Source organism: Taeniopygia guttata, chromosome 6 (genome assembly GCF_048771995.1).
Source record: "Taeniopygia guttata chromosome 6, bTaeGut7.mat, whole genome shotgun sequence".
Classification (NCBI taxonomy): Eukaryota; Metazoa; Chordata; class Aves; order Passeriformes; family Estrildidae; genus Taeniopygia; species Taeniopygia guttata.
The window spans coordinates 23311366-23339258 of NC_133031.1; the positions used below are offsets into that span (position 1 = coordinate 23311366).

At 55.4% G+C, this 27893-nt stretch overlaps 1 protein-coding gene across 1 annotated transcript in view; it reads left to right on the plus strand.

Annotated features, from left to right (window-relative positions):
- SLIT1 (slit guidance ligand 1) overlaps positions 1 to 27893 on the plus strand; it is a 59852-nt gene that overhangs the window by 12761 nt on the left and 19198 nt on the right. The window contains exons 3-4 of the mRNA XM_030276249.4: positions 47 to 118; positions 769 to 840. Of these exons, the coding sequence (XP_030132109.4) occupies positions 47 to 118; positions 769 to 840 (144 nt within the window). The remainder of the gene's footprint in view (positions 1 to 46; positions 119 to 768; positions 841 to 27893) is intronic.

Here is a 27893-nt window from a genome sequence, read left to right on the forward strand (position 1 = left end):
GCACTGGGGACCACTTTTGCTGAAGGCTGACCCCTTCTCTCTGCAGGCAGCTGATGGAAAACCAGATCAGCGTGGTGGAGCGTGGGGCATTTGATGACATGAAGGAGCTTGAGCGGCTGTGAGTGTCTGGTCATGGAGGGAGGTTGGTGAGGGGCTGCTGGATTTAGTTGCAGAGAGCATCCTTTCCTTTTTTCCTTAAACCCTAATGTATCGGTGCTGCCTAACTTCAAACAGCTTCTCTTCTGCGTGGCAGTGGTATTTTACAGTTTGGGAAGCACACCTATTTCTGTTTCTATAGATCTTAGAGTCCTTTCTGATGCTTTTGAAGTGAGGAGCAGGTTAAACACAAATGACTTTTGCTGTATCAGCTGTGTCCTGTGTGTTAGCAAGGGAGCTGTAAGTTCTGGTCCAGCACTCAGTAAAATAGCTCAGCAGTTTAAAAATCCCAAGCTGCTCGAGCAAATATGAGGAGCTGAGCGAGCAGCAGGTTAAGAGCGCAGTTAAGCAGCAGTCAGCAGTTAACAGCTTGGAGTTCTCTCTGCATGTAATTACAACATTGTGAGTAGGTCTATTAGTGCCCCGTTGGCTGTCCCTGCCTGGGATTGTGGTGAGCAGGATGGGGGTGGCTTTGCCAGGTGGGATGTTCTGCTCTATTGGCCTCTCTGAGCGACCCAAAGTACCCAGCTCTGTGTGATGCATCCAGCTGGGCTTCAAATGGGGTCATTGCTTTGTACTCCAAACCCTGACCCTTTTCTTGTTTCCCTGCAGACGGCTGAACCGCAACCAGCTGCACACCCTGCCTGAGCTTCTCTTCCAGAACAACCAGGCGCTGTCACGGCTGTAAGTACTTCAGTGCCCACCTGCTCCCCTGCCAGCAGTGCTGTGGGCTCACCTGGGGGCCTGCCATGGTGTTTGGAGGGGTGCTGGTGCCTCAGCAGGGTGCTGCTCCTGGGGGAGCTGTGCTGGTGGTTATGGGTGTGTTGTCCCAGTGAGGGCTCAGCATGTGGCTGGGGAATGTCACCCCTGTTCCTGTGTGAGCCGAGCATGCAGCAAGGTGGGGAATGGGCTGTGACTTGCAGGAAACCTGAGACTGGCAGTGCTAAGGATGTCCTTGTAACACATGGGGATATGGGATGATGTGCTGGCAGTCTGGGCTGGGTCTGGCATCACAGAGTTGAGCTGTGCCTGCACAGTGTCAGGTGGAGAGGTGCTGAGAGCTCCTCAGCCTCCTCCCTGAGTGTGGATCACGGGCTTTGGAGCAGGGTTCCCTTACACCCAGGTTCTCATGAAAGGAGGGTAAAAGAGAGTGTCCCTAAGGGGGTCACATTCTGCCCAGGGAGCTCCATGGGGCACAGAGAGCCCCACAACCCTGCTCAAGAGCTGCCTTTCTGTAGGTATCTGGAGAAGGAAGGGGAAGCCCTGCCCCGGGCAGATCCAGCCCTTCATGCCTGCTGCCCCCTCCTTGCATTGCTCTGTCCCCATCCCTGCCTGTCCCTCTGCACCTGCAGAAACAACTGCAGAGACTGTCTCTTGCTGTGCAAGCCCCAGCTCCACAGATCTCTCTGCTCCTCCTCCCTCTGTGCAGCAGCAGGCTGCTTGGGGAGGGCTGCTGGGGTTTTGATAAATATTCTCTGTTCCATATTGGGTTTCCCTTGCCTGGGGCTGTTTTGCTCAGGCAATGGTGCTTTCAGCAGTGCCAGCATTGTTCAAACAAAGTGTTTACAGGCTCTCAGCTATGTCAGGCACCACTTACATTGGGAAGGGTGCTGTGAGGAGCAGAGGGTGCGTGCCAGACTGGGGCTGGGTGCTCTCCATCCCTCAGAGAAGCAGCTTGTACCCTGTGGATTAGGATGGTAGTTGCCAGGACACAAGCTTTCTGCTTGCAGCATCTTGTATCTCCATTGATCAGCTGTGACATGAGGATGCCAGGTCCCTGCTGAGGCAAAGCAGGGATGGATGAAATAACTAAATGTGCCGAGACAGTCCCAGGACAGGCATGGCCATGCTGGGGCCAGGCAGCCCTGTCTGTGCAGTCAGGCTGTGGCTGAGCCTTTTTCTTCCAACAGTGCCAGGGAGTCAGTCCCAGAGTCCAGGCCCGAGGTGTGTAATGAAGGGTTAAAACGCTGTGTGGGTTGCCAGTATGGGATGTGTGAAGTGGTGGACAGGTGCCAAAGATGGGCCTAGGTAATGGCAGCTGATAGCTCAGGCGTTCAGTTAATTATCAAATGGCATTTGTTGAGCTCAGCTGTGCCATAGCATGGCGCCAGCAAGGGCCCATCCTCCTCCAGCCCCCATTGCATAACAGAAACACGGGCAAGAGAATAATTTTACAAATATTGCTCTTTCCTTTTTCATCTTCTCTAGATTTTAATACCAGGCTCTTTCAACAAGCAAACCCTAACAATTCATTGTGGAGGTGCAGAAGAGCAGCATGTGTGTCCCCTACACATACAGTGTGCCCCTACACAGCCGCCAGGCTCGTGTGGAGCCGGGACTGTGCCACGGTGTGCACGGGGCTGTACATACCACCCAGGGCTTAACAGGGCTGTGCAAGATGCTCCTTGCCACCTCCTCATGTTCAGGTGCATTTCAGCCTCATCCTGTTGTTTTACTGCCTGCTGCAATGTGGGGCTTATTGCAAACCTTCTTCCTCCCACCCTATCTTGAAGTTGTTTTCTGGCCATTTCTGCCATGGCAAACTGCCTGGATTCCAGCACCTGGAGCTTTTCTTGTTCAATATAGGGCTGTGTGCATGGGCTCAGATTTTGGAGTTCCTCGACTATAGCTGGTGCCATGTCTTGGGGAGCTTTGATGTGTGCTTGGAGCACAGGGTCCCTGTGATGAGCAATTGGACTGGGACGGGGGACATTGAGCCACCCTTCAGCCTCCTCTGCAGCAGGTTCCCCCACACACATTAATGAGGGTAGGGGTGCCCAGAGAGCACATCAGGAGCCAGTGTCCTGGCAGATCCTCGAGTTCTGCATTTGTGCAACACAGCCCTATGTGCCAGAGGACCTGCTGCTGCCTCTCCTTGAGGCTGCCCATTGCTGAGGTGCTCAGGGCTGTTTCGGGGGGATGGCAGGGAAGGGGTGCTCTGGGTGGCTTGTCTAAACACATATGCTGCCTTAGCAGGAGGTGGGATCTGGACCAGTGCTAGTCCAGCCGGTGCAGGAGGTCATAAGGACACTCTTAAATTGCTGCAAACCTGGGTCAGGCTACAGGGATATGAGTCAGTGGGGAACAGGTTTAAGCTAAATTGAAATCAGCTCTCCTTGAAAGAAATTGGAGCCTCCCCACTGGGCTTTGCACTTGTTTAACTGCTGAAAGGGATCTGGGGTGGCCTCACTGCTCCAAGACCCCCTCCCTGCCTAGAAAGAGGCCGGGACCTGTGCAGGTCTAGGAAAAGAAGGCTCTCACCAGCACCATTTTCTTGCAAACCCTGGTCTCCAGATCACTTCCAGCAAACAGGCTTCCCCTTGACCTGTCCACTGCAGCCACCCATGGCATGCTTCTCGAGCTCTGGAGTCCTTGCTAGGTCCTCATGTCCTCACACCATTGTACTGGGAGGTCTTGAATTAGCAAGAACTGACTGAATGAATCAGGCTGAGATCTGTTTAGCTGGAAAATGAGGCTGTCTGCTGGCAGCTGAAGCAGAAGGCAAGGGGTGTATTGCAGGAGCTGCTGGGGGTTGCTGGCCTGGATGTTCCAGCGTTTTCTAGACATAGTCTTGATGGACCTTTTCCAGCACATCAGTTACAAAGAAGATGAAGACAAGTCTGTTGAATTAGGGGTGTGTTATACCCATAGAGCAGTGTCCCACTGTACCTTTCCTGCTGAACCTGATGAAAATTTTTCAGGAGCACAAGAGGAGTCCCTCAGGTTCAGGTTAGGATGGAGAGCTCTTTATCCACCTCCTGAGTGTCAGAGCCTAATCCACACTGTGGTACTTTGTGGTCTCCCAGCCTGGCTCGAGGTACAATTAGTTACATGGAACTTGGCTGTAAAGAGCATTTGTGCATCGGGATAATGGAAAGGGTTGGAGTTAAACCTGATCCGTCAGGGCTTAAATAAACTGGGGAATGGCAGGAAAGGGCCAACGGGAAGCAAACCTCAAATGAGGGCATGGGGGAGGTGAGACGCCTGGAGAGGAATGTTTTCCCCTTGGAATTTGGAAATATTGAGCTGACGCCTGCCCAGAGCCCATTTCAGTCTGAGATAGTGGGGGTGGTCCTTGGCAGTGGGGCCAGGAGGCAGGGGGACTCCCTGCATGGCCTCCTTTATTTATGTCCCCCACAAGGAGCGGATAGCTCATTAAGCAGTCCTGGTGGCTGGAAATGGTGCTGATCTGAGGTTTCGCTGGAGAGCGCCTGACCTCAGTGACCCATTCTCAAACTGGGCTTAATTAAACTGTCAGCACTGGACGGAAGAACAAAGCTTTGTGGGCTCAGGGGGGAAGCCAGGGTCTCCCAGCAGCTCACTGGGGAAGAGCACATCTCCTGCAAAGTGTAGGGCTGGTAAAAAGATGGATCTTTCCTTCCAGTGGGGATTACCCAGGCAAGAAGGTGACCTCTTCTATTGCAGTGCCCGGTGTTGGTCCCCAGTGTGTCACAGCTGTGATTGGCTTGTGCCAATCTTGGCTCAGCAATGGTGCTCCAGTACAGCCCTGATGCACACCAGGTGCCAAGGGGATGCTGGTAAATCTTCTTTCACCGTCTCTCCCAAGCTGGCAGGAATTGGGGTTTTTTTCCCAACAGAAAGAGCAAGCAGAGTTTCTCTCTGCTTCCTTGTGGAGGGAAGGATGAAATAGGAGTTTTGTAGCACTCTCTCCCTTCTCTGTTCAGCTCCCCTTAAAACCTCCTCCTGAAGCTGTTTCTAAGTCCCTTTGGGGGTTCTGGATGGGGGAATGTGAGGAGGACAGAGGAGTCTGGAATGGCTGTAGCAGCAGCATGAGGACAGAAATGCTGCTGGGCGTATCATCAGGGAGGCAAAGACGTGGGCTGTTGAAATGTGCTAAAGGCAGCCAGGATGGCTATAAATAAATAGTTTTCTCCAAGGGAAGCCGAGCTGATGCGAGGGAGGAGAGGAGCAGTGGGTGCTTGGCTGTGAGGAGCTCTGGGGAGTAGCTCCTGCAGGGGAGTCACAATCCCAGATGGATGCATCCCCATGGGAGTGGCTGCCCAGTGGTTTCCCTCAACAAAAGCTGCAGTAGCTGCTCCTTGCTCAGGCAGAGTGGGAGCTGAGAGAGTGAGCAGAGAGTAGGGGGAAAAGTCTTGTCTCCAGAATGAGAGAGATTTAGGACACGGGCCACAGACTGTCGGTTTCTATCGGACCCATGCCAGCAAAAATGGTGAAGGAGATGGTGCCACATGCTGGCAGCCAAGCCCGGGGGAAGGGCTGCCGTGCTGCTCTCAGTCTGTAAGGGCAGGGGCTCCCTAGAAACAGCATTAACATCTCAATCAGGGCTGGTGACTTTCTGAGCAGGGGACATGTGAAATGTTGTAGGAGCTGGGGGGATTGTGACATTCCCGTGAGACTCTTCTCCTGCGGCCAGAGCCTGCAAAGGAATAGTGATGCTCCATGTCCAGGAGCTGACAGAGGGACCAGGGGCTGGTCCAGACCCACTGTGGACCCAGGAGAATTTAAAGGGAGTTTTGAGCTGAGTGGCAGGGAGCACCACAGCTGGGTGTGCTGCCTGGTTAGGAGAGATGATATTATGGCAAGCCCTGGGGCAGGTTCCTTGCACCACCCCTGCATTTGGCTAAACCCAGCCCTAATTGCCTTTAGAAAAGCAGGCAGAGAAAAATGGAGGGCTTCTAAATAACTTGAGAAAATGCAAATGACATCCTTCAAGAAGGAGAGGATCACAACCACGCCAGAGGAAGCTGTGAGCTGAGTAGTAGCAAAACAGGGTGACAAGTGAAAAAGGAGCTGTCAGAGAAAGGAATAACAAAACAGGCCCTGCTCGGATGGGGCTGGCTGTGCGTGGGAGGTGTTGCTTGTGAGACTGTACCAGTGACCGTTCCTCTTGGGGCTGCACCAGGAAAGCCCCCAGATAGGGAAGGCAGAGATGGAGGAAAAAATGTGTGCTTGGTGAAATGGCTGGATAGAGGAGCTGTTCCATGCCCCCACAGCAGGCAGTCATGCTGGTGCCAGGTGGGAGGTGTGGGTGCCAGGTGGGGACGCTCTCTGGGGAATGCATGTGCCACAGCTTTGCCCCCTCCCAGTGGGAGAGACTTGCCTGAGCCCCATTTTCAATTTAGTAGGGGATATTTAGTGCCTGCCTGCTGGTTGGCTCCCTGGAAATGCTGTCACTGTGGTGGGCTGGCTCTGGCTGTGCCCTGGCTCTCCTGTGCCAGACACCCACCCCCGCGTCCCACAGTCACTCCTGTTGGGGCTTTGGTTGAGGTTCAGTCCCTTCAGCAAGTTTTTTTGCTGTTTCTGGAGCTCGGCAAGTGCCCAGGAGCCTGCAGCCGCTGTGTGGGAAGGGGCCTGTGGGCACAGCCTTGTGTTTTCATCTTCCCTTGCTGGAGCAGGGCTGCTTTGGCTCCCTGGGCCTGTGCCCCTTTGCTCTTTGCACAGATGTGTATGTGCTGATGTTCTGTGCAGAGTTCTGTGGTCCAAGAGCAAAGTGCCAGGGTCAGAGCAGAGAGCAGCTATCCTGAAGCAAACCTCCCTGCTTCCCCTTCCCCGGCATCCCTCATTTGGTCCCAACTCCCCCTCTAGCAGCATTCCCCTCCCCTTGCCGGGTGAGGGCCAAGTGTCCCCGCTGTCACCATGCCCACGTTTTGGACTCCGGGTGCTGTACCCCATCGCGCTCCCCAACAAAGCTCCTTCTGTTGGGGACAGAGCAGGGCTGGGGGGGCCAGGCTGGGATGTGTCCCCCCGAATACCAATGAGGAGGGGCAGCGTGTTTACCCCTGCAGCTGGGGGGAGGGGGAAGCTGTGGGGTCTGTGTGCTGCAAGACCCCCCCCCCCCCCTCACCAGCCGGGGGGGAAGGGGAAGGGAGGCCTCTCTGCAGCCCCCGGGAACAAAGAGTCAGTGTGGCTCGTGACAGCTCTAAGGGAACGCAGGGAAACAAATGTGCCACTAATAGGTGGGGAGGTTACCTAGGGAAGGATGCTGCCAGGCGGGCGGGCGGCCAGCCCCCTCCCCGGCGGGCTGCCAGGCGCTGAGGGACTGCTCCTGGCACCGCAGCCTCGGCGGGGCTCGGGGGCTACAGAAGGGCCAAGCTGAGGCAGGCTGGTATGTCCTTGTGCTTCTGGCCCATGGGGACAGCATCCTTACAGATACCCCCGGGGCTTTGTGCTGGGAATCCCTGCTGGAACGGAGCACTCTTGTGCACGGAGCTGCTCACTGCCTGCTGCTCTTCTTCTTCCTCCATCATTAATGTGCCACAGATTCAGCTTTTTTTTGGGAGGAGGGCTGTAAGTCTCACTGGGGAATTCTGAGCGCAGACAATCTCAAAGCCTCACAAATTAAACCCATTCTTAAGATCTCTTTATATTTGAGCATTTCCATAAGCATTTTGGGACTTGACCCGCAGTCTCCAGAGGCACAGGAGGGCTGGGGTGAGGGTAGCAACTGTGCCCCAACCTGCAGATGAGCAGACCTCCCTCTTTGCTTCCCAGCAGCCCGGGCCCCGTCCCAGCAGGGCGGTGCAACCCCTGCACAGGGACACCCCGGCTCTGCTCTGTGCCATTATCCTGCCAGCGAGCCGGGCTGCCAGGAGTGGGCATTGCCAGACGGCTGCCTGGAGATAATCTGCGCCATTCCCTCCGTGCACCCCGTTGTGCTCCTGACTCACGGCCGGCTCCAGTTTTCTGGCTCTTGAGACGCTTCCAAGGTTTCCCTGGCAATGTACAGGGTCAAGCCCCACTCCCGGGGCTCTCTCCTTGAGCCACTGGTTCTGCTGGGCTCACCCTCTGTCTTGCTTTGGGCGCAGGCTTGGATTTGGGTTTTGTAATGTTATTAAAGCGAAAGGGACTGAGTCTGTGGTGAGGTGCAGCTTGCAGCCCCCTGCCCCTTTCAGCAAAGTCCTCTCCTCCACATGGCATCATGCAGAGCATCCCTGTCCAGCTTCTCAGTAGTGCACTGGCAAATGGGAATTTGCAACCCATGGGAAAAAGCAATGAAAAATTAAGTCTTCCTAAAGCTGAGCAGCAGTGCTAATTACACAGCTATTAAAACACAGGAATTATTTATTCCCTGCCTGCCTCACAGCTCATTGTCTGCATTGTCTCACATTCAGCCTTTGGCCACCTTTGGTCCCCTGAAAGAGTTAAAAGAGCACTTGGAGGAGCTGATGCCTTTGTCCATCCATTTTGAGCGCAGCATAAAGGCATTTCCTTCCTCCTGTTTTCACAGCTCAAATAGTAGAAGAGTTCAAAGTGATATTAAAGAATCGTGAGCAGAATTAGCCTCTGGTAATTTGAGTTCCAGAATGTGGAAGAAAAAAGTCTTATGCAGTGATTAGGGGCTAAGTTATAACTTGGTACCACTGCACGTGCATCCCACAGACATGTGAATGTGCAGAGCCAGGTAATTAACCTGTGTTTGCTGGCTGATCTTCCCGCGGGTGGGTGCTGGGACCCCTCATCTCTGCTGGGACTGCAATGAAAACAAGGGGTCAGCAATTCCCAGCACTGCTTCCAACAGGGTGCCTGTGCTGTGCTCTTTCTCTTCTGCTCCCAAGGGACCTGTGGTGCTTTTGGCATTGCTGCTGGACCACACAGCCTGCAACCCCGACACCAGCAGCTGGGCTTGGTGGGCTCCAACTTCTTGCCCAAGGGGGCTGCCTGGAGCACTGGGATGCTTTATCCGGTGCTGTAGGTGGGTAAAGTTCCCCATGCTAAAGTGCTGTAAGGGCCACAGAGATGAGTGTAAGTGGGAAAGATGCCCCTTTGCACACCTGGGGGCATTCCTGGTGCAGCAGGGCTCCTGGGCATTGCCGAGGGGAAGCTGTGCCCCGCCTGCAGGGATGGGCTGAGGGTGTCCTGCTCTGGTGAGCCCATTTCCCTGTGTGCCGACTGACATCCACCTGCAAGGGAACCCTGCTGGCAGTGTGGGGATACACTTTCCAGATTCTCATCTGTGTTAAATTAATTATCATCTCAGGCTTATCCTCACTTAACCAGCGAGACACAGACTTCTGTGGCTGGGACTCCCACTGCCCTGCCAGAGCTAAGCAGAATATGGATTAGGGGGTCTTACCAGCTGCCTTCCACGGCCCTTCCATGGTTGTTGCACCCCCCCTTTGCCTACAGAGGTTTTTGTCCTCATTTGTATCTGTATTTCCCTTCAGGATAGGAAAAGCTGGATAAATTTTTACTGCTCCCAAGGGAGCTGTTGGTAACTGAAGACATCCTGCTGTCTTTTTTTCTCTAAACTGGGAGGCAGGAAATGGCAGGGATGGTTTAGAATGGGTTCCTCACCCCTCCTTCTCTCTGTCTGGTCCTCACTGCCCCTCCAGTGAGGGATGGCATTTGAAGCGGAGCTGCTTGAGGAGAAATAAAGTGGTACAGACTTTCTGCAGGCCCTGGGGCTGGAGGAGAGATGTTTCCCTGGGAGGTGCAGCCAGAAAGTGCTTGACCATCCACTTGAGTGTTTGGGAAATGGTAATTTTGGGATTCTAAGGAGAAAGGAGGGAGAGGCGTTAGCTATGTTGCATGGACAGAGTACTAAATGTGGAAAGCACAGTAATAGCTCTCAAAAAGTGTCTCCCATCCCAGAGCTGGGAAATTGTCCATCCCCAAACCCCTTCCATGGCGGAACTGGGAAAGGAACCTGGGAATTCTGACCCTGTGTGTCCCCACACCTTTCCATCCCTGCTATGATACTCAAAGGGATTTTGTCTACCTAGGAGCCCCATAGATGGGTGGGTGCTTCATCCCCTCCACTCCACCCCGTCTAGAATGATTTTTCCCAGGCCGGTCACTATATGGCAGAAACTTGCAGTGGCAACTGGGGCCTGGAGATGAGGGCTGAAATCGACCTCACCATGGCACCCTTTTAGGATATTTGCCTGTGGTCTGGTGATCCTTCTTGCCATGGACCAGCACATACCCAGCAAAACATGCAGCAGTGTGCTGGTCTGAGGCAAGAGTAGTGGAAATGCAAAGTGGGTGTGGGATGGGGGGTAGGTATTCAACCCCAGGGATACTCCGTGGCAGCTCCTCTCTATTGCACAGCCAGGCTCTTACTGCCGAGCAATTAACGCTGGTGCTATTAATTACCAATCATAGGGATAAAGTTAGGGCCACATAGCAGGAGTGGGGATCTGTGCTCATGGGGTAAACAGGAGCAAGGAAGTGAGGAGCAAGCGAGGGGGCTGGCTGCATTCCCAGGACTCGGCGGTGTTTCCAGCTCTCGCTGTCTGACCAGAGGCATTTCCACCTCCCGGTGTTGTCGTCCTGCTCCAGCTCACTTGTTCTCCTCCCCACGGGCTCAGCATGTTGCTCATTCCTGCATCCTACGATTTCACAGCATCCCCGCAGCCGGGTGCTAATGAGATTAGACCCAAGCTTTAAGATGTCTCTCTCTGTCCTTTGCCATCCAATTACACAGCCCGCATGGTATCTGATTGCCTGTGAGAGGGGAGGACTGGCGCTGGCTGGGATGGGAGGATGCAGCTGGTCTTTCTGGGTATCAGCTCTGCCGTGCTGAGTGGTTTTCTTTTGGTTTTCTTTCTTTATCTTTTTTTTTTTTTTTTCCCATTCTCCCCTTGCCTTTGAGCTGCTTCATTTGGCTTTTTCATCGCTTCTCGATGTGGCGGCTGGGCAGAATTTGTTTAAATTAACTGCTTGAATGGCAGCGTTTGTGTGTGTTGGTGGGGGGGAGCTCAGACAGCACCAGAATGGATGAGGGGGATTAAAGGTGCCTAATGGGTTCCAGATGGGCATCCTGGACTGGGAAACACCCCCACAACCCCAACCCCAGTCAGGGGCCGCTGGTAAGGAGCTTGGGGCTGGGAGCCAGGATGCTACAGCAGGCAGCTGCCTGGTTCTCCTGTGGCTGCTGCGAGCATGTGCCAGTGGTACTGGGGTGCCCCGAGGCTCCCCAGGTGCTGTGCCTGCCCAGCCGTGTGAGCAGGCAGATGCACCACAGGAAGCACCTTCCCTGGCTGGCCCAGAGCATGGGTGCAGCAGTCTTTACTCCCTGCTGCAAGGCTCTGGCAATGTGGGGCTGGGGACAATGCTTTGTGTGTGATCCCAGCTTTCAGAGGTGCCTCAGCTCAATCATTAGCTGACATTGCAAATACAGCCCACTGGTGCATCAGTTTCTGCTCTGCAGTCTTATTTGCAATGAGGAATGATAATATTTAGTCTTTGTTGCCCTCCCCCTGGGCTCTAGAGTAGCTTGGGTTGGGGCGCTCGCTCAGTTCAACATCCACACCACTGCAGATGTCAGCGTATTTTTTCGTATTTACAGATGGAAAACTGAGTCACAGAGACAGGAACTAAATTGCCTGTGTAGCCCTGCCAGCTGCATTTCCCAGATCTGTAGGGGTTAGAGACGTGGTGACAGCCCTGCCTGTCTTTCCAAGGTTTATGCCTCCCACCAATGGGCAGATTTTTCCTCCAGACCTGCTACATGGTGCCAGGGCTGTGTGTTTGCAGCCTGTCTGGTGGCAGAGCCTTGACTGGAAGCATGTCAGTCCCAAATGAGATGAGAAGTGTGGAAGTGAAGGGCTGCTGGGGTTTGGTGTCACTGGCAGGGACCTCAAGGTCATTGCTTTTGAGTTTTATTAATGGCTGAGAGCAGGACGAGGATATAATCTGTGAGACAGTCCTCTGCTGGGAATATCACCTGTGCTGTAGGTCAGCACATCATTTTGTGGGAGATTTTAACTTTTTAGCGGGGAGCAGGGCTACAGAAGCGGGCAGGTTTAATGGGAGTGAGCATCACACAGAACCTTTAGCTACTGAAAGCTGGCAAAGCCCTGGTCCTGGTGGGAATGAGCCCACTCACCCTGAAATAGTTTTTTGTGAAGGCAGTGGTTTGCTCTGGAGTGTCCAGCTGCATCGAAGCAGAAGGCTGAGCCAGGGAAACAAGGCAAGGCTCAGGAGAGAGACCCACAGTCAAACTCCCCATCCAGGAGGGTGGTGGCAGAGGAGGGCCCTGGCTGGGTGTCACAGGGACACATAGGGTAGTTGGGAAGTGCTGGCTGACCTCCATCACCTGCTGACCCTCGACCAACGCTCTGTTGGCCAGCTCGCCCAGCTCCTCCTTGGCCCCGCATTCCCCCACCCGGCTCTTGTTTCCTTCCACAAATATTGAGAAAATAAACAGCACAGCCAAAAGGGGACATCCCCGCATCCCTCCACACACAGCTGCCTCCCCAGGGAGCCACACAGGTGGTGACCCTGCATTCCTCAGTCTGAGGGTTAACTGAGAGAAAGCAAATATTGGCTTCTCCTGGGGCTGCTCCAGCCTGTGCCTGCTCCAGCCTGTGCCTGTGGCTAGGGCTGCCTCTTGCCCAGGGAAAGGGACCCTCGTGCAGGCAGGTCCCCACCTCTGGCAGGGGTGGTTGCACAAACATGGCTCTTCACCCAGGTAGATCGAATTCCTCATTATGGCCTTGAGCCTGCTCCTTAGGACAGGATCTTCCTATCCCCCATCCTCCTTGACTCTCTTCATCCTGGTCTTGTCTCTTAGCAACTCTGCCCAGGACCTGGGCTCTGTGGGGAGGGATGTGACACTTTCTGTGCATCAGTCACTTTGTCACCTCCAGAGTGAGTGTGAGGTCGTTAACCCCGGAGCACAGTGAGTGACGATGGAGCATTCCTGCCATGCCTCCCCGCGGTGGCAGCCGCTGCTCTGCCTCCAGCTTGACACCGATCCCCGCTACAGTAACGATACGGGTGGCAATCAGGGAGGAATTAAGGGATAATTAATGCCAATCCACATGGAAAATTGCTCTCGTCAAACAAACCTGATATCATTTTTTTGATGAGCTGACAAATTGGGTTGATAAGTAGCGACTGTGCTGACATGATATACCGAGACTTCTGCAAGTCATTTTGCTCTTGCCTACAGGATATTGCCATGAAAACATTAATATTCTGCAAAAGTCTGAGTAGCATTTCTGACAGCATTCTTCACTGGTAGAAATCCCTGGGGGAATTGCAGTGGTCACCTCTCTGGCAGGGTGCAATGGGGGTCTGATGGTGCTGAGTCAATGTTCACCATCTCTGCAAAGCTGCGGCGGTCTTGGAATCTCTGGTGGCACTACTGACTTTTGCCAATCCGCTCCCAATATCCCGGTCTCTTCTTGCCTCCTCTTTCTGCCTGCACCAGCTGAGGGTGAGCTGAGTGGCGTGGGTGATGCAGCTTGGGAAGAAACCACCTGCACAGTGACAGAACTCAGTCTGGGAGGAAATGTGAGCCAGTAGGTGAAAGGAGCAGGGCTGGTGCTGCCGGCAGGATGCCAGCCTAGTGGGGATGCTCCGCCTGAAGCACCTGCACTGGGAAACATCCTCATGCAAGGTCACCCAGCTGGGGAAAAAAAATGTAGGTCACAGCTCCAAGACAGGGAGCAGTGTCTGGGGATGTGGTTACACTGAAAAGGACTTAGCAGCCATCGCGTAAGCCTGCTCTGGGATGTGGGCTTCCAGCTTGGGCAGTGATGGATGTGCGGAGTAGCTCTGGGTACTGGGGAGTTGCCAGTTTGGGGGGCAGGAGGGAGGCCTCTGCTGAGCATATTTTATGCTTCAGGGCCCATAGTTTAGAGAGATGTTGGGAAATGAGAAAGTGCTCAGAGAGGAAGTGCAGGATAATTGGAGGTCTGGAAAATCTGCCTTCCAGTGAAAAGAATTAAAAAGCTCAGTCTATTTAGTGTATGCAAGAGGAGAGAAATTTATCTCCATCTCTGCATACCTGCATGGAGAAAAGCCTGATTATAGGGACGCCATTAATTAAAAAAAAAAAAAAAAGAAGAAAGAAAGAAAAAGAACAGAGAAAAAGCATAAAAATGTTCAATAGCTGGGGGCTGAAACCATACAAATTCACACTAGAATTAAATTTGTCTTTTTCACGACAGAGAGCAATTAACCATTGAACAGTCAGCTGGGGAGAGGTGAATTGAATGTCCTTTGAAGTTGCAAAGTAGACTGTTCTTCTGTTCACAATGGTGAAACCTGGAAGTGTCAGTTGGAGCAGAAATCCCTGCGAGGGCTCTGGGTCTGGGCTGAGTGCTCAGAGGTGTCCCAGTGATAAAGTGTCCCCGTCTGGGTGATGGATGACACCCCATCGGCTCTCCCTCTCTGGGTACTGGGGACATAAGTCCAGTGCCTCCAACACAGGCCAGATTCTTAATTGCTCTCAAAGCCCCCAAGCATCCCCACTCTGGCAGAGCAAAGCCGGCTGCAGAGGCTCTCCTCTGTCTGGGATGATGTGAGTTGATGTCTGAACAGGCACGTCTGCAGGTAGGTTTGGGGCTGCCACAGCCCGGGGGCTGCTGGAGGGGGTTCCAGGCTACCCCTGCTGCTCTCAGCCAGGCTGGGGAGATCCACTGGCGCCGGTCTTCCCACGCTCTCCCCAGGGAATGCTCAGCCGTGGCCTTCCCGACCTCTGTGCTGCAGTCTTGTCTGAGCATCTTAGGCAGAAATATATTTGACTAGCACTGTAAAGGGAAAGACAGCTTTGCTTTAATTTTATGAGCTCTTAATACTTTGCCTGGTTAGGTGCTGGCTGAACTTTCCAGGGGCTTTGGCTTGGAGTTCACAGGGAAAATGCCAGTGGTGGCTGAAGATGTTCTCTCTTCCCTATGCTCCTCCCTTGTTCCTCCTTTGCCCTCACCTCCACAGAGCCAGACAAGATCTGTTCCTTTCCTGTTCCCATCCATTTGCAGAGAGGTGCCAGGAGTGACTGTGACAGCAAGGCCAAAACAGAGTGCTCTTGGATTATACCAGAGTGGGGTTTTCCTGTCTGTCAGTGCCCAAAATTGTGCCTGGAACAATAAGAATGTGAAACTGGGATGTAGATGAGGGCATGGCTCTGGGGAAGTTACACTGTGACTGCATATTTGGGGACCCTTAGAGACTGGGGAAATGCTGTGGGGAGCTGTTGGTGCCCCTGTGAGCAGGGCACTTACAGCGTGCCACCCTCTGATCCCCCGGTTGTAGGACTGTTTCTACATCCTCTGGGAATCCTTGTGCTCCTGTCCTTGCCGCCTGCCACTGCAGGGCCTGGGTTTTGTGCTTTTGCTTCTTTTTCTTCCCTTTATTTTCCAGCCTCTTTCACAAAGACACCTATTCTCCCCTCACCGTGCCCTGGGGATTTACGCAGAAAGCTCACCCTCAACATGGCAAAAGAAAGGCCCGGGCGGCCCGGGAGAGGAAGCTCACACAAAATGTGGTGTGTGGCTCTTTGTGTCCCCTTTGTAATTCCTCTGCACAATGAACTGCCCTGGCCACCCACCAGCCCCGGGCTACCCCAGGTGCCTCATTGCTCATGCCTCTCGATGTGGCAGCGGGCAGAGATGGGGATGCTCCTCGACAAGCAGCCGAGAGCACAGCCTTTGTGCTCAGAAAAGGGGAAATTTGGGCGGGATGGAGCTCGCCATGTTCCTGCAGCAGCAAAAAGCACCTTGCATCCCCGCTAGCCCCCAGGCAGAGCGCTGGGGGTCCCTCCGGCCGAGCCCTTCCATCAGCCCCCGCTCTGACGGCTTTTAACATGCTAATGACCCTCTCAAGGGCAGGAGCGGCTCTGTGTAAAACCCATGTTCAGCCCTCGGTCATGGACATTTGCTCGGAGACACAGTGTTAAATATTTATCCTCCCCGCCTTCCCCCCAGCTCCGCAGGCATTAACAATAGCCATTGCAAGCGGCCCCTTCCCCCTCGCCGGGAACATGTGGCTCCCGGACCATGACAGCGAGCGTTATCGTTTGTACCTGTGAATTATTGATAAGCTATAAGATAGTTCTTGCGCTGAAAAAGTAATGAGAGGCAGAGGCTGCAGCCTGGCAGAGCAGGCGCTGCTTCAAACCCTCTTCTCCAGGGGCAAAATGGGAGGTGGGCCCCGTTCCTGCTGGGCCCGTCCACCAGCTGCCCGGGCCGGCCCTCAGCAGCGCCCGGCTGCCGCGGCGGAGCGGGAGAGCCGCTGGGCCCGGTCTGGCCGGCGCCTGTCCCCTGCCGGCCGCCCGCCCCTTCCCCGGGGAGGTGGCGGCTGCCCCGGTGCCTGCCCGCCCCACAGCAGGGCCCGCCGCTCGGGCAGCTGCCCGCGGGCCGCGGGGCCGAGCGGGGCTGTCCCCGGTGCCGCGGAGGGAAGGGCCGGGACTGCAGGTGGGAGAGCCTTACAGCTGGTCAGGCTCAGGGGCTCCGGAGGTCTCCAGGGGCTGAAGGACAGAAAGTGGTCCTTGGCCTGTGTCTTTATGGCCACCGATATGCTATCCCTGTGCCCTAATCTGTCCCTGGAAAATCAGGGATGATGCTGCTGAGTCCTTGGAAAGCAGGTGGCAGTCCTGAAAAGGGGTCAGGTCCCTGGTTTAGGGCTCTCATTTGGTTGGAAGCTGAATGCGCAGTGTCCGTCCCCTTAGCTGTGTCCCAGAGAGTCCCTGTGTCTGCCAGCTGGGACAGCTCTGCACTCCAGCTCTGCTTTGCAAGCCTCGGGGATGCCATGCGGGAGGGTGCAGATGGCTCAGGGGGATCTTGTCATGGTGGCGTGGGCAGTCTGATTAAAATGGTTCAAAGCCCAGCTTTGATATACTTACACCCTCAACGCTGCTGCTGTGTTTTGCTGGGAGAGCATGAGCAGGAGAGTCCAGGCATTAGCGTGCAGATCTGGGCCAATGCGGGGCTACACATCTGCGTCCCTGGGCCTGGTGGTGGAGAACCAGGGTCTTCCTCCCCGCCTAACCTCCCCAGAGTGCTCTTTAGGTTGTGTGCATAAGGAATCATTGCTGAGAGAGGAGCATTGAATGGTCTTTCCACCAGCCTCTGAAGATGGGCTGGAATCCTGGAGGGGCCGTGTCCCCCCTCTGCTGCTCCCCAGGTGTGCTGCTTTTCCAGGTGTGCTGACACAGGAGTGGGCAGAAAATAGCAAAGGCTCTAAAGTGAGAATTAAGGAGTAATTAAGAGAGCATGTGTGTGTGCAGTGTGCCTGCATGCTGGAGGGAGTGTGCACATGGTGCAGTGGGCCATGGGTTGCAGTGTGTGCCGCCGGGTACGGACACAGCAGGCAGTGCAGCAGAGTGTGTGGAGAGCCCCCAGCCCGAGGATGCTCCAGCATCAGGCAGCGTTACCCTGGGTACGACCTGCAGCATGGGAGGGGGTGAGTACAGCTCTCATCTCACTGCAGCAGAGCATCCCTGAGCAGGTGATTGATCCCAGCATTAAAGGGTCTGGGAATGTGAGCCCTTGTCTCCCCGCTCACCCTTCTGCTCCCTGACTTGTCTCCAGCTGTGCAGCAAATATCCAGCCAGTCCACTCAGATAGCAACTTTGAAGTGTGAATTTCAAACACACTCTCTGTCCTCATCCCCTCTCCCTGTCTCCCCTCTCCCATGTCTGATGCGATGCACAGGGAGCAGCAGGAATACCAGGCACATGAAACAGCCCTGTTCAAAGCCTGGCACTGCACCTTCCACCTGCAAGTTAAGTTTGCAGGCAATTACCAGGTGGTGTTCCCTGCCTTAGCTCCCGGCCTTTTCCCTTGCAAACTGCCTGCTCTCTGCTCTGCTTTTTGGGGAAGAGCCTGGCACCAGAGCACACAGAAACACTACAGCCCACAGACACTTTGTTGGGCTGGGCTCCTGCCTGCAGGTTAAGGTGGGGGATGCTACAGCCCCCTGTGCCCCCTCCTGTGTTCCTCATGGCTCCAGCTCAGCATTGAATTGGGCTCACACCAAGCCAGAGTTGAAGACTGATGAAGAGAAGTTTTCCGTGCAGGGGGCAAAGCAAGACAGCAGCACTTTGGCTCCCTACTCATGCAGGGGAGACCAAACCCAAGCCCTTTTTTTTCTCCAGCTGCATTTTGGCTAGAAGGGTGCAGTAGGGATGGCTCATCCCATGCTGGATCCCATGGTGCTGCGGGATGCTTCAGTGCTCAGCCAGAGCTGTGGCTGTGTGTGCAGGGGGAGGATTCAGCCCCTTCCTTGTGTGAGGCAGAGGTGAGACAGCACATGTAAACTTGACTTCACAAGACATCAAATGCACTGTGGTCAGATGGAAATTGGCTCTTGGAGCTCCTTTCTTATGGCACAGAGCAGCTCCTGGCTCCTGCTCCCCCCTCAGTGAGTGGTTGGGCTGATAATATAAGGAAGTGCCTGCTCCCCTTCAAGCCACTGTGCCTGGGATCTCATCTCCAGGCTCACTGACAATTTGCATTAATGTTTGCCTAACTAAGCAGGGGCCCTCTTACATCCTAATCACCTTTGCTGGGGGGCTCACATGGCTCATGGGGCAGCAGGACAGGCAGAGGTGTTTTTGGGCTCTCTCCTTTGTGCTTCAGCGATCTCCAACCCTCAGAAAAAAATAAAAATCCTTTGCCAGAAGAGTGGGCCCTTTTATTTGAAATTATGTCCCAGATTTCTGTCCAGCCAGGTCCCTGCATTGTTCCTGAGCAGGATTTCAGTGTGGGAGCCAGCTAATTTGCAGTATTTTACATATGTAATATGTTGTCAGAAATGCTTTTAAATGCCTATAATATTTAATTAGGAGGCAGATTTCAGCATATTAGGCAGGAATAGGGCTGCATAATTAGCTATTGATGATTTCATATCCATGAAGTCAATTAAGTAAAAGCTGGAGGCAAGCTCCCATGTATGAAACTGCCCCATTTTGGGGCTGTTCTGGGATGCAGCAGGGTTGTGCTGGTTGTCTGGCCTTGGAGCAGCTTGTACCCATCCAGGGCTGCTGCAGGGTATTCCCCCTCCATGAGAGCCATTCTGCATGTCAGGAACACCCAGCCTGCAGTCCCAGCTGCAGCAGGACATCTCCCACTTTAGTGACATCTCCAGCTCCTCTCGCAGGGCTCTGACACCTTCCAGGGCCTGTGACATGCTTGTCTCTCAAATCTGATATTTCTGGTCTCAAAACTGATCTGGAACCTGACAAAATATGAATCATCCAAGAGATGTAAGAGCAGGCAGAGTCCTGGGCAGACTAGAGTGTATTTTTAGACAGCACGTGTTGGAATTTGACTGTTTCACAGTGAAAAAAAAGGAGGTTTACAGATCTGAGTGTTCTGGCCATGCTGGGAGCCCCACTACAGGCTCTGCATTGCATTGCTGGCCTTCCCACAGCAGCACAGGGAGGAGGGTAAGGTCAGGCTGTGCTGCACAGCCCCTGCTTGGCTCTCCTATCACAGAAGACCACACTGAGAGTCCAAACCCTGCGTGTTTTCGTGAGTCCCTTTATCCACTGCTAGGAACTCGTGGCCTGGGCATGCAAACAGGATTGGCTCCTCACCCTTCTGCTGGCCCCAGACAGTAGCCATGGCTCCTGCTGCACCTGGAGCCAGTCACTGGGGCACTTCCAGGGGCATGGCTGTCTCTGGGGACACCAGCACCCGAAGTTGCATCTGTAGCCCAGCCATGCTGCCCATGTCCTTACACTCATGCCAGTGATGATGACTCATATTCCTTCCTCCACAGGCTGCCCTGAGATGGCTCCTGCTGCATCTGGTGGCAGGATGTAATGCCCCCACTGAGAGACAGGCACCCACCTCCCTCCAAGGGGGCTGGTATCTGCCCAGCTGCACTGGTCTGGGTCTTTCCCCCTCTGCAGGGTTTGCAGCCTGGACACCACTGTTCGGGAGATTTCATTCTGCTTTTTATCCTGGCGGTTGGAAGCCGGGGAGCCGATAATGATGAAGGAGTGTAAATGTCAGCAGGAAAGCAGCTTCAATCAGAAGTGTTAAAAATAAACCTGCCAGGCCTGCTCTGGCAGGGGTAATCAGCCTCAGCAGCTCCTCTCCCAGGTCCTAGAGCGCAAGCTGCAGCTGTGCCAGCAGTGCCAGGCCACCTGAGCAGCCGTGCTGGAGGCTGGCTGCAACCTTGGCAGCTCCAGCCCAGGCCAGCACCTCTCCTGGAGCTGAGAGGAGCAACCCCCCAAGCCAGCCAGGGTGAAGAGTCCCATCCCCTCTTCCCAGCAACATCTTCACACTCCCCTCTGTGGAGTTCCCCTCTGTAATCCTGGCTGCTCTGGAGCTCAGTCAGGCTGTGGCAGATGTGGACATGCAGGTAACAGTTCCCTTAGGGCACATCCACAGGGCAGAGTCAGCCATGGGCTCTTGGGGTCGCAGAGCCGCTGTCCCCACTGTGAGTCAGATGCACTTGGAACAAAGACAGGAGCTGCACTGCTAACCCCAAAGATAATTAACCTCAGGACAGTTTTGAAAAGGGGTGTGGGGCTGCTCCATCACTTGAACTTTAATACAGATATTGAAGATCTGTGTGAGACCCCTAGGTGCCCAAAGACTCAGGGCCAGGACTTTTCAGTCTGTGCCTTGTGGCTGGGTGCTGCTGTTGGGTTTGATACTTCTCCAAGGCTCCATGCACACATGGATCAGGGAAAGGGAGAAGCACCCAGATGTGGCTCCAGCAAATCATTTCTGTCCCTCCAAAACAAAGGGGGGCTGCTGCTCCACAGCACAGGCAGGTCCATGGGTGGGAGCTGCAGCTGTACTCACTACCTGCAGGCAGAGGCTTCCCGAGACCTGTGGTTTTGTGCCAGGGGCTCTTCAAAGAGCAGCTCTGTGGAGGGAAGCCATGTGGGCTGGGATGCAGCTCCCAGTCCTCTGTGGCATGGCCATGACTGGGTGCTGCTCTCCCAAACCCCCTCTCAAGAGCAGTTGTTACTGGGCAAGGGCAGCCCCAGCTCGGGCCAGCCTTGTGGAAGGGCTTTGCTGCCTGCTTTCCAGCAGTTCTTATCTTGGCTTTGATGTGTGTCACACGAGATGGAGTCTCTTTATCGTCCTGTTGGGTTTTCCCTGTGTGTCCCTGTGCTTGATTCCCATGCTCGGGTGCTCTTGCAGCCCCACGCTCACTCTGCTGTTTTCCATCTGCCTTTCCTTCTCCTATCCGGGCTGTTTCCTCCTAGCCCTGTGCAAAATCACATCTCTTTTACCAGCTGTTGGGCATGATTTGAGATGTCCCACTGGCTCCATCCTGGCTGCCTTTCATCCTGCAATTCATCGCCCACATCTCATCCCACTGCCAGCCTCTCCCAAGAGCTTTCAGGAAGCCGCAGGCTCTGAGACAGGAGTTTTACCTGTCTGAGTGCTAGAGCCAAACAGTGTGAAGGACACTTAGTCATGTCAGGGCATCTTGCCAGCTTCTCCAGCTGTCTTGCAAGGTTCAGCCTTGGTTTCAAAACATCCTCCAGGCCATAGGGAGTTTTCTTTAGCTCTTCTTAAAGCTGAGGCCAGTTGCTGTCCCAGGACCTGTAAAGCTGAGGAGCAGCATCACAGATCCACAGCATCACTTCTTGGCTCACCAAGATCTGGGACAGATCTGGGACAGCCGGAACACAATTCTCAGCTTGGCTCAGCCTTATTCACACCTCGGAGGAATCCAGGAGGGCTGGCACGGCTGGCTTCACACTTATTAGCAATTAAAAGCCTCAGAGCCTGGGAGTCAATTAGCTCTGGGCTCTGCAGTGCCACAAACCCAAGGGATGAGCCTGCTAACCAGAGCTGCAGCCAACTCCCCACAGGGCTCAGGGCTGGCTCGCCAGAAGAGCTATTTGCTTTTTCATTTACACCTTGGATGAGTGTTGCAGCATGGAGTTTAGGGTATCTTCTCGGGTGTGAGCTGCCAGGCAGGGAGCACAAGCTGCATGCTGGAGGATGTAAGGTTTTGTGGCAGGCAGGGCTGGAGCCTGGCACTTCTCAGGGCATGCATGGGGTCGTGATGGGGTGAGGGGGAATTGACCTTGTCCTGTCACAGAACTACATGGGAGGGTCTTGCTGTGGCACACTGCTGTCTGCTGGAGGCAGAGCCACACATGGTCTAGCAAATCTCTGCCACCACCCCCCAGCTCCCTCTGTCCCAGACCCTGGAGCTGCTGGGCTCCTCTGATTTGGTGGACATCCTGGAACATGTGGGTCTGTGAGTGCTGAGGTACTAGGCTCTGGGCAGTAGTTTCCCTCTGCAGGGTTGGCGTGCAGCCCTGGGGAAAGGGACATCTCTGTGCCTTTTATTTGCAGTGTGTGGGGGACATGCTTGAAATGAGCCAAGGTGTGCAGATGTGAAGCAGGTAGGTGCACAGGCTGGAGGGTAGTGTGGTAGCTGGAAAAACACACCTTGGTGGAAGGTTCATGCAGGGATTTCCCACTACTAGAGGGTAAGGCAGAAGAAAAAACATGAAAAGAGGGAGGAGAAAAGATTTGCCGAACATCAGGGCTAAGGAGACTTGGAAGTGATGAGAAGCAGGGATGCAGAAAAGCAGGAGGCCGTGCAGCAATGGGGCCAGTGGCTGGCTGCTTTGGTTCCCAGGGGCAGTGGGACACAGAGGCTGTGAGCCAGGCAAGTTCAGTTTAACACTCAGTGTCCAGCCAGACACTTGCTGGAGGGAACGAAACCTCAGCCAGCAGTGAGAACTGGGGTAGATATGTCAGCCACAGAGTAGGTCCTTTTGCAGAAACTGACAGGCTGGATGATCCTACAGGTGGCTTGCAGGACACCCTGAGCCCTCACCCCGGGCTCTGTCAGACCACAGGGCACTGGACAGGACACAGAAGGAGCTGTGGCTGTCTGAAGACACTTTGGGACGAGGGGGAGCTGATGGCGATGCCTTAGCCTCGTGTTAGCTCCCCTTCCTGCCGATAACGAGGTTGTAGGAACAAAGGGACACTGTGGGGAGGGGGCGGTGACAGGCACGCAGGGTTTGCAGCTTGTTATTTCACTTGTGTTTCCATTAAAGCTGCTGCTTTTAACTTGTTTCAATCTCTGAAGAGGCTCCAGGGTGTGTAGCAGATGCTTTATTCCCCCTCCCTCCCACCCTCCCTCTTTTCCTTGGCCAGCTCCCCTTGTTCCCATAGCATCCCCCTTCCCACAGAGGCCGAGTCCCGCAGCTCCGGCATTGCAGCGCAGCCCACGCAGGAGCCGATCCCGCTGCAGCTGGACCGGAGCCACGGCACCGGCGCCGCCCTGGCAGAGAGCTGCTCAGCAGAGCCCGGCCCTGCAAGTGCCTCCAGCACAGATAACCCCACAGCTGGGGACACTGCATTGTCCCCAAATGCAATGCCCAAACGCCTGCAGTGCACGGACCCCCGTGCCTCAGCATCCCCGGGATGCTGTCAGCACACACCGACACCGTGGGGCACCCTTGGGTGATACCAGCCAGAGTCAATTGCTGGTGCTCTGGTAAAGACAGCGGGTCACGGCATGGGTCAGCAGTGTCCCTTTGAAGCCACTGAGATTTTGCATGCCCTGAAATGTTTTGCTAAATCAACACCACCATGCTGGGGCTGGGACTCCTCTCACTAACTGTTGCCATGAGCATATGTTGGCTTTTACACATGCTCTGCTTGTCTGTCCAAGCAACAAACCTCTCCAGCTTTAATGTTTTTGGAAGCATCTGCACCTCTGGGAGGTAAAGAACCAGGGCCAGAGCCTGGGGTCAGCAAGGCACTTTGGGAAGCCTGGGGAAGGCAGGGTAGTATGCATGAAGTGCTGCTCCCTGCTCTGTTCACTTTTACATTTACTGTGTGGTCACAGTGAACAGGCAGAAGTTTTTGGTAGGGCTTGTGTCACTGAGGTCTGTGCTCTGAGACACTCAGCACATTGTGGTGTCAAGTTGTGTTTTGCCTCCTGCAGCAAAGGATTGTTTTGTCCTTATATATAAGGCTTGGCAAGGAGGAGCTCTGATTCACTACTTTCACTGGTGCTGAGAAAATAAGAAGAAAAGAAACATTGTGAGAAACCTCAGGTGGGACTGGGGTCAGCTCTCCTAAAATAAGTGATTATTTATTTTCACTTGAACCACAGTGGATATGACCTGGTGCCAAGAGATGCTGAGGATGCTGGTCCCTTCAGGAGAACAGTCCCATGGCCTGGAATCGCATCAGCCACCATGGCTGGTGTGTGAGCAGGTGATGATGTGGGTACATAGCCCTTGCACAGGGAAAGGGACACTCAGCACCTGCAGCCTGTGTGATTCAGAGCATAGGGACCCTGTATCTTGCAGGTGGGGACACGAGCCCTGCTTTCCAGCAGGAATGGGGTAGAGATATGCATGTAAGGGCATAGAGAGGCCAAACTCCCCATCTCACTGAGGAGCAATGAGAACACAGGGCAGGAGAGGTCAGTGGTGGCTTTCAGGCTGGTAAGGTGACTAGAAGGATGGCTGGTTGTCTTAATCTCTAGGACCCCTGTAGGGATACCAGCCTGCCTTTGCACAGCGCTTTGCTGTGCCACGGAGATGTCTCGTGTGCTGGATTTGGTTGCTGCCAGCATCCTTGCTCCGTCTGTGCTGTCCCTGCTCCATGCACCCTTTCCCAGTGCCCATCAAGGCTGTGTGTGTCGGGAGGCAGTTTCTGTGGCTGCAGGTTGCAGTCTCCCCGAGCTCGCTGCAGGCTGTGGCAACCAGAGCTAGGAGGATAATGAGATCTTAATAGTCCAATTATATCCCATCGATTTACTCAGCACGTAATTGTTGGCGGCTGGGGCTGCCTGATGAACCGCTCGCTCCGGCTGCCAGCGGGGAGGGCTGTGCCACCCCGCCCAGCCTGGGATGCTCTTCACAGCAACCAGCTGTTCCCCCTCGGACCCCTGTAGGAGCAGCGCCTCCCTCCCCCACTTCCAACTCACTGTCCCTCCTCTTCCAGGAGGGAGCAGTGACAAGAGTGACAGGCAGAGATCAGAGCCGGGATCCCTGCCCTGGCTGGGCATTCCAGCATTGCCCTGACCCCAGGCTGATGTCCCCCATACTGCCCTGGGGAGCAGAGGGGTTGTGCATCTCTGCCTGCCACTAAAACAGGCTGACAGGAGTGACTCCTGGTGGGTGGCAGTCCCTGCCAGCAGAGCAGTGGTGGAGCCATTGTCCACGCGGCCTGCACTGGGCAGGATGGTGCTGCCAGAGATGTGCCCAGCTGGTCTCGTGGCAGCAGGAGTCAGCTCCCGAGCACCCACCTGCAGGTGTTCTTGCCACAGCAAGGCTTGGCAGGTGCATTTCTGCACTTTGCTTCTATTAATTTTCATTTTGAGCTGGCTGTGGCTGAGAGATGCATGGACTTCTAATTTAGAGGATTCACTCTTAGCTGTGACTTTAAGCTTGCCTTCATGATTGTGTTGGTCATGCCTTGTTCTAGCATTGTGAAAAGCAGTAAATAATGTTCCTTTTCCCCACACCATGCTGCTTTGTACCCTGTCCCATTCCCTCCCATTTCCCCTTCTGGCTGCTGCCAAAGTACCTTTTCCAGAAACCCCACCATGTTTCTCCTGAGTGGCAGGGGCTCACACTGAGTTCACCATGCTATACTTTGGCTTGTTTGTAACCATGCATCAGCATCTGCCATCCCCCCTTGTCCTGTGCAAATGCCCTCAGCCCCAGGGCTGGGGCTGCAGTGGGTGGCAGGCAGCAACAGGCAGTAGCAGGTAGCACACAGGCTGTGACCTTGGGGACAGTGGAGTGGGATGGGCTGGGGGCAGTGGGAGGTCTGCCTCATCTCCCTTGGCAGGGCCTTGTTGCCCTGGCATCCTGCTAATGCAGCGGAGGGGTGGCTGCTCCCCATCTCCATCAAATAGCTCCCTTAGAGACACCCCTCCTCGGGCACTGGGTCTTTGAAGCACTGGGGACTTGTGTGCATCACCTTGAGTGGATTGTGTAGCCACATGTGGGATTGTGGACATGTGGGTGACACTTTCCCCAGCTCAGGGTTTCAGATGCTGATGCTGGCACAAGCAGTGGATGCAGCAGCTCCTGCCCTGGAGTGGAGAGTGCAGAACCCCTGGGAGACTCTGGGCTGTTGCTACTAATGCAAGTGCTGATTGATTTTTATAAGTCTATTGATTTTCTGTAATGCAGGAGTCTTACTGTGCCTTCAGCTCACCCCTTGTCACCTGTCAGGCAGTGAAGGTGGTGGTGTGAACAGCTGCCAGCCCTGTCTCTGCTCATCCCTCTGCCCTGGACAGGCTGTGCTGGGACAGACAGCATGTGCAGGGTGGTCTGAGACACCGGGTTGTTTAATAGCTGCTGGTGCCACAGTCCTTGCTGGGGAAACGCCGTTTCTTCTCTAGCATAGCTGCCTCTGGCACAGCACCACTGAGGTGAGGCTGGGATCTGGGGGGCTCTTGTGCCAGCATGAAACTCTGATTCTCTGCAGGGCTGGTGGCTTTGGTTGCCTTGTCTGCTCAAGGCCTGATGGATGGTTGCTGCGGCTGAGCTGGTGCCTGCAGTGACTGGTGTCATCAGCACTGGTGTGTGAGCCAGGGGCAGGCAGTGTCATGCATTTTCACTGTGGGAGCTGTGGGCTGGCAGAGGCTGAAGCCCTCATAATGAGTTTCCAGCATGGATGCTGGGGAGGAAACAAGGTAAAGAGAGGAGCAGCCCCCTGCACTCGGCACTGGTCCCGGCCATGCGGGCACTGCCAGGGTGGCAAGTCACTCACCTGGCACAGTGTGGTCCCGCAGCCCGGGCCGGCGTGCCCGGGCCACGACACGGGCTGCAGCTCTGCCCTGCCCAGGGTGCCCGTGCGGCTGCTGACACCGGGCGAGCCGGAGCCCGGCACAGAGCCGGAGCCAGCCCAGCGGGCGATGCCAAGCCGGGCTCCTGGCGAGGGCAGCGCCTCGCCGGGGGCTGCCAGGCCGCCCAGCGCTCTTGGCAGCGGGGGGCTCGGGGACGCTGGGAAGCAATTACCTCCCCGCTGCGTCCGGCCCTAATCCCCTCACACGGCGAGCAAGGAGCCGGCTCGCCAAACAAGGCTCAATCAGGTTAAAGTGTGAAGTCAGGATTAGCCAAAAGAATGAGAGCGTGGTAATAGCTCCGGCCTCCTTGCCCGGCCGCCGCAGCCCCGCCGCGGCCCCTCCCTCTCGCCCGGCCTCCGGCCCCGCGGGCTCTCGCCGGGGGGATTAAGGCTGCCGGGTTTGTTTGCCTGAGTGGGCTCCCCACTGGGAAGCCATGTCGAACAGCTTTGCTCGGGCGCCCCGCTAAGCGCCGGGCCGGGCGGCGCGCTGGGGGGTTGGCTCCCGCCGCCGGGCCCTGCCAGCCCCGGGAGCCGCGTCCCGCGCCCGGCTCCCCGCCGAGGCTCCCCGGGAGCCGCGTCCCGCGCCCGGCTCCCCGCCGGGGCTCCCCGGGAGCCGTGCCCCGCGCCTGGCTCCCCGCCGGGGCTCCCCGGGAGCCGCGTCCCGCGCCTGGCTCCCCGCCGGGCCCTGCCAGCCCCGGGAGCCGCATCCCGCGCCTGGCTCCCCGCCGGGGCTCCCCGGGAGCGGCGGCAGCGGACGGGGCTGCGGCTGCCGGGACAGACAGCGCCGCGGCACCTCCCGACTCGCTGCCATAGCGCGCCCACAGCCGTCACACGCACGATGGGGCAGGGCATCCCTCTGTCAGATGCGAGCTGGGGAGCTCCTGAAATCGCGATCCCTGAACGCTGCCATCCCTCTCGCTGCCCAGCCAGGGAGGACTCGTGTGGATATAGTCTGGCCATGAGGCTTTTGGGGGACTTGGAAGAAAAGCGTGTGCCTGCATTCTTGCCATCACACAGCTGTGGGTTGGAGCTGGCTGCTGCTGCTGTTTTACAGGCATCTGCTGGGTCAGAAATCCACGTGGGAGGTGAGCGTGGTGACAGAGGTGTCCTCCATCACCTCCTCACCCCGTTATACTTCCCCTTTTGCCCCCTGGGACTACCAGAGCCCTCTGTACCTTGTGGCATGCAAGGACAAACTCCAGCTGCGTGGTTCTCTGAGACCGTGGCACAGGGATGGGAGGACGGTGGCACTGTGACTGGGCTGGC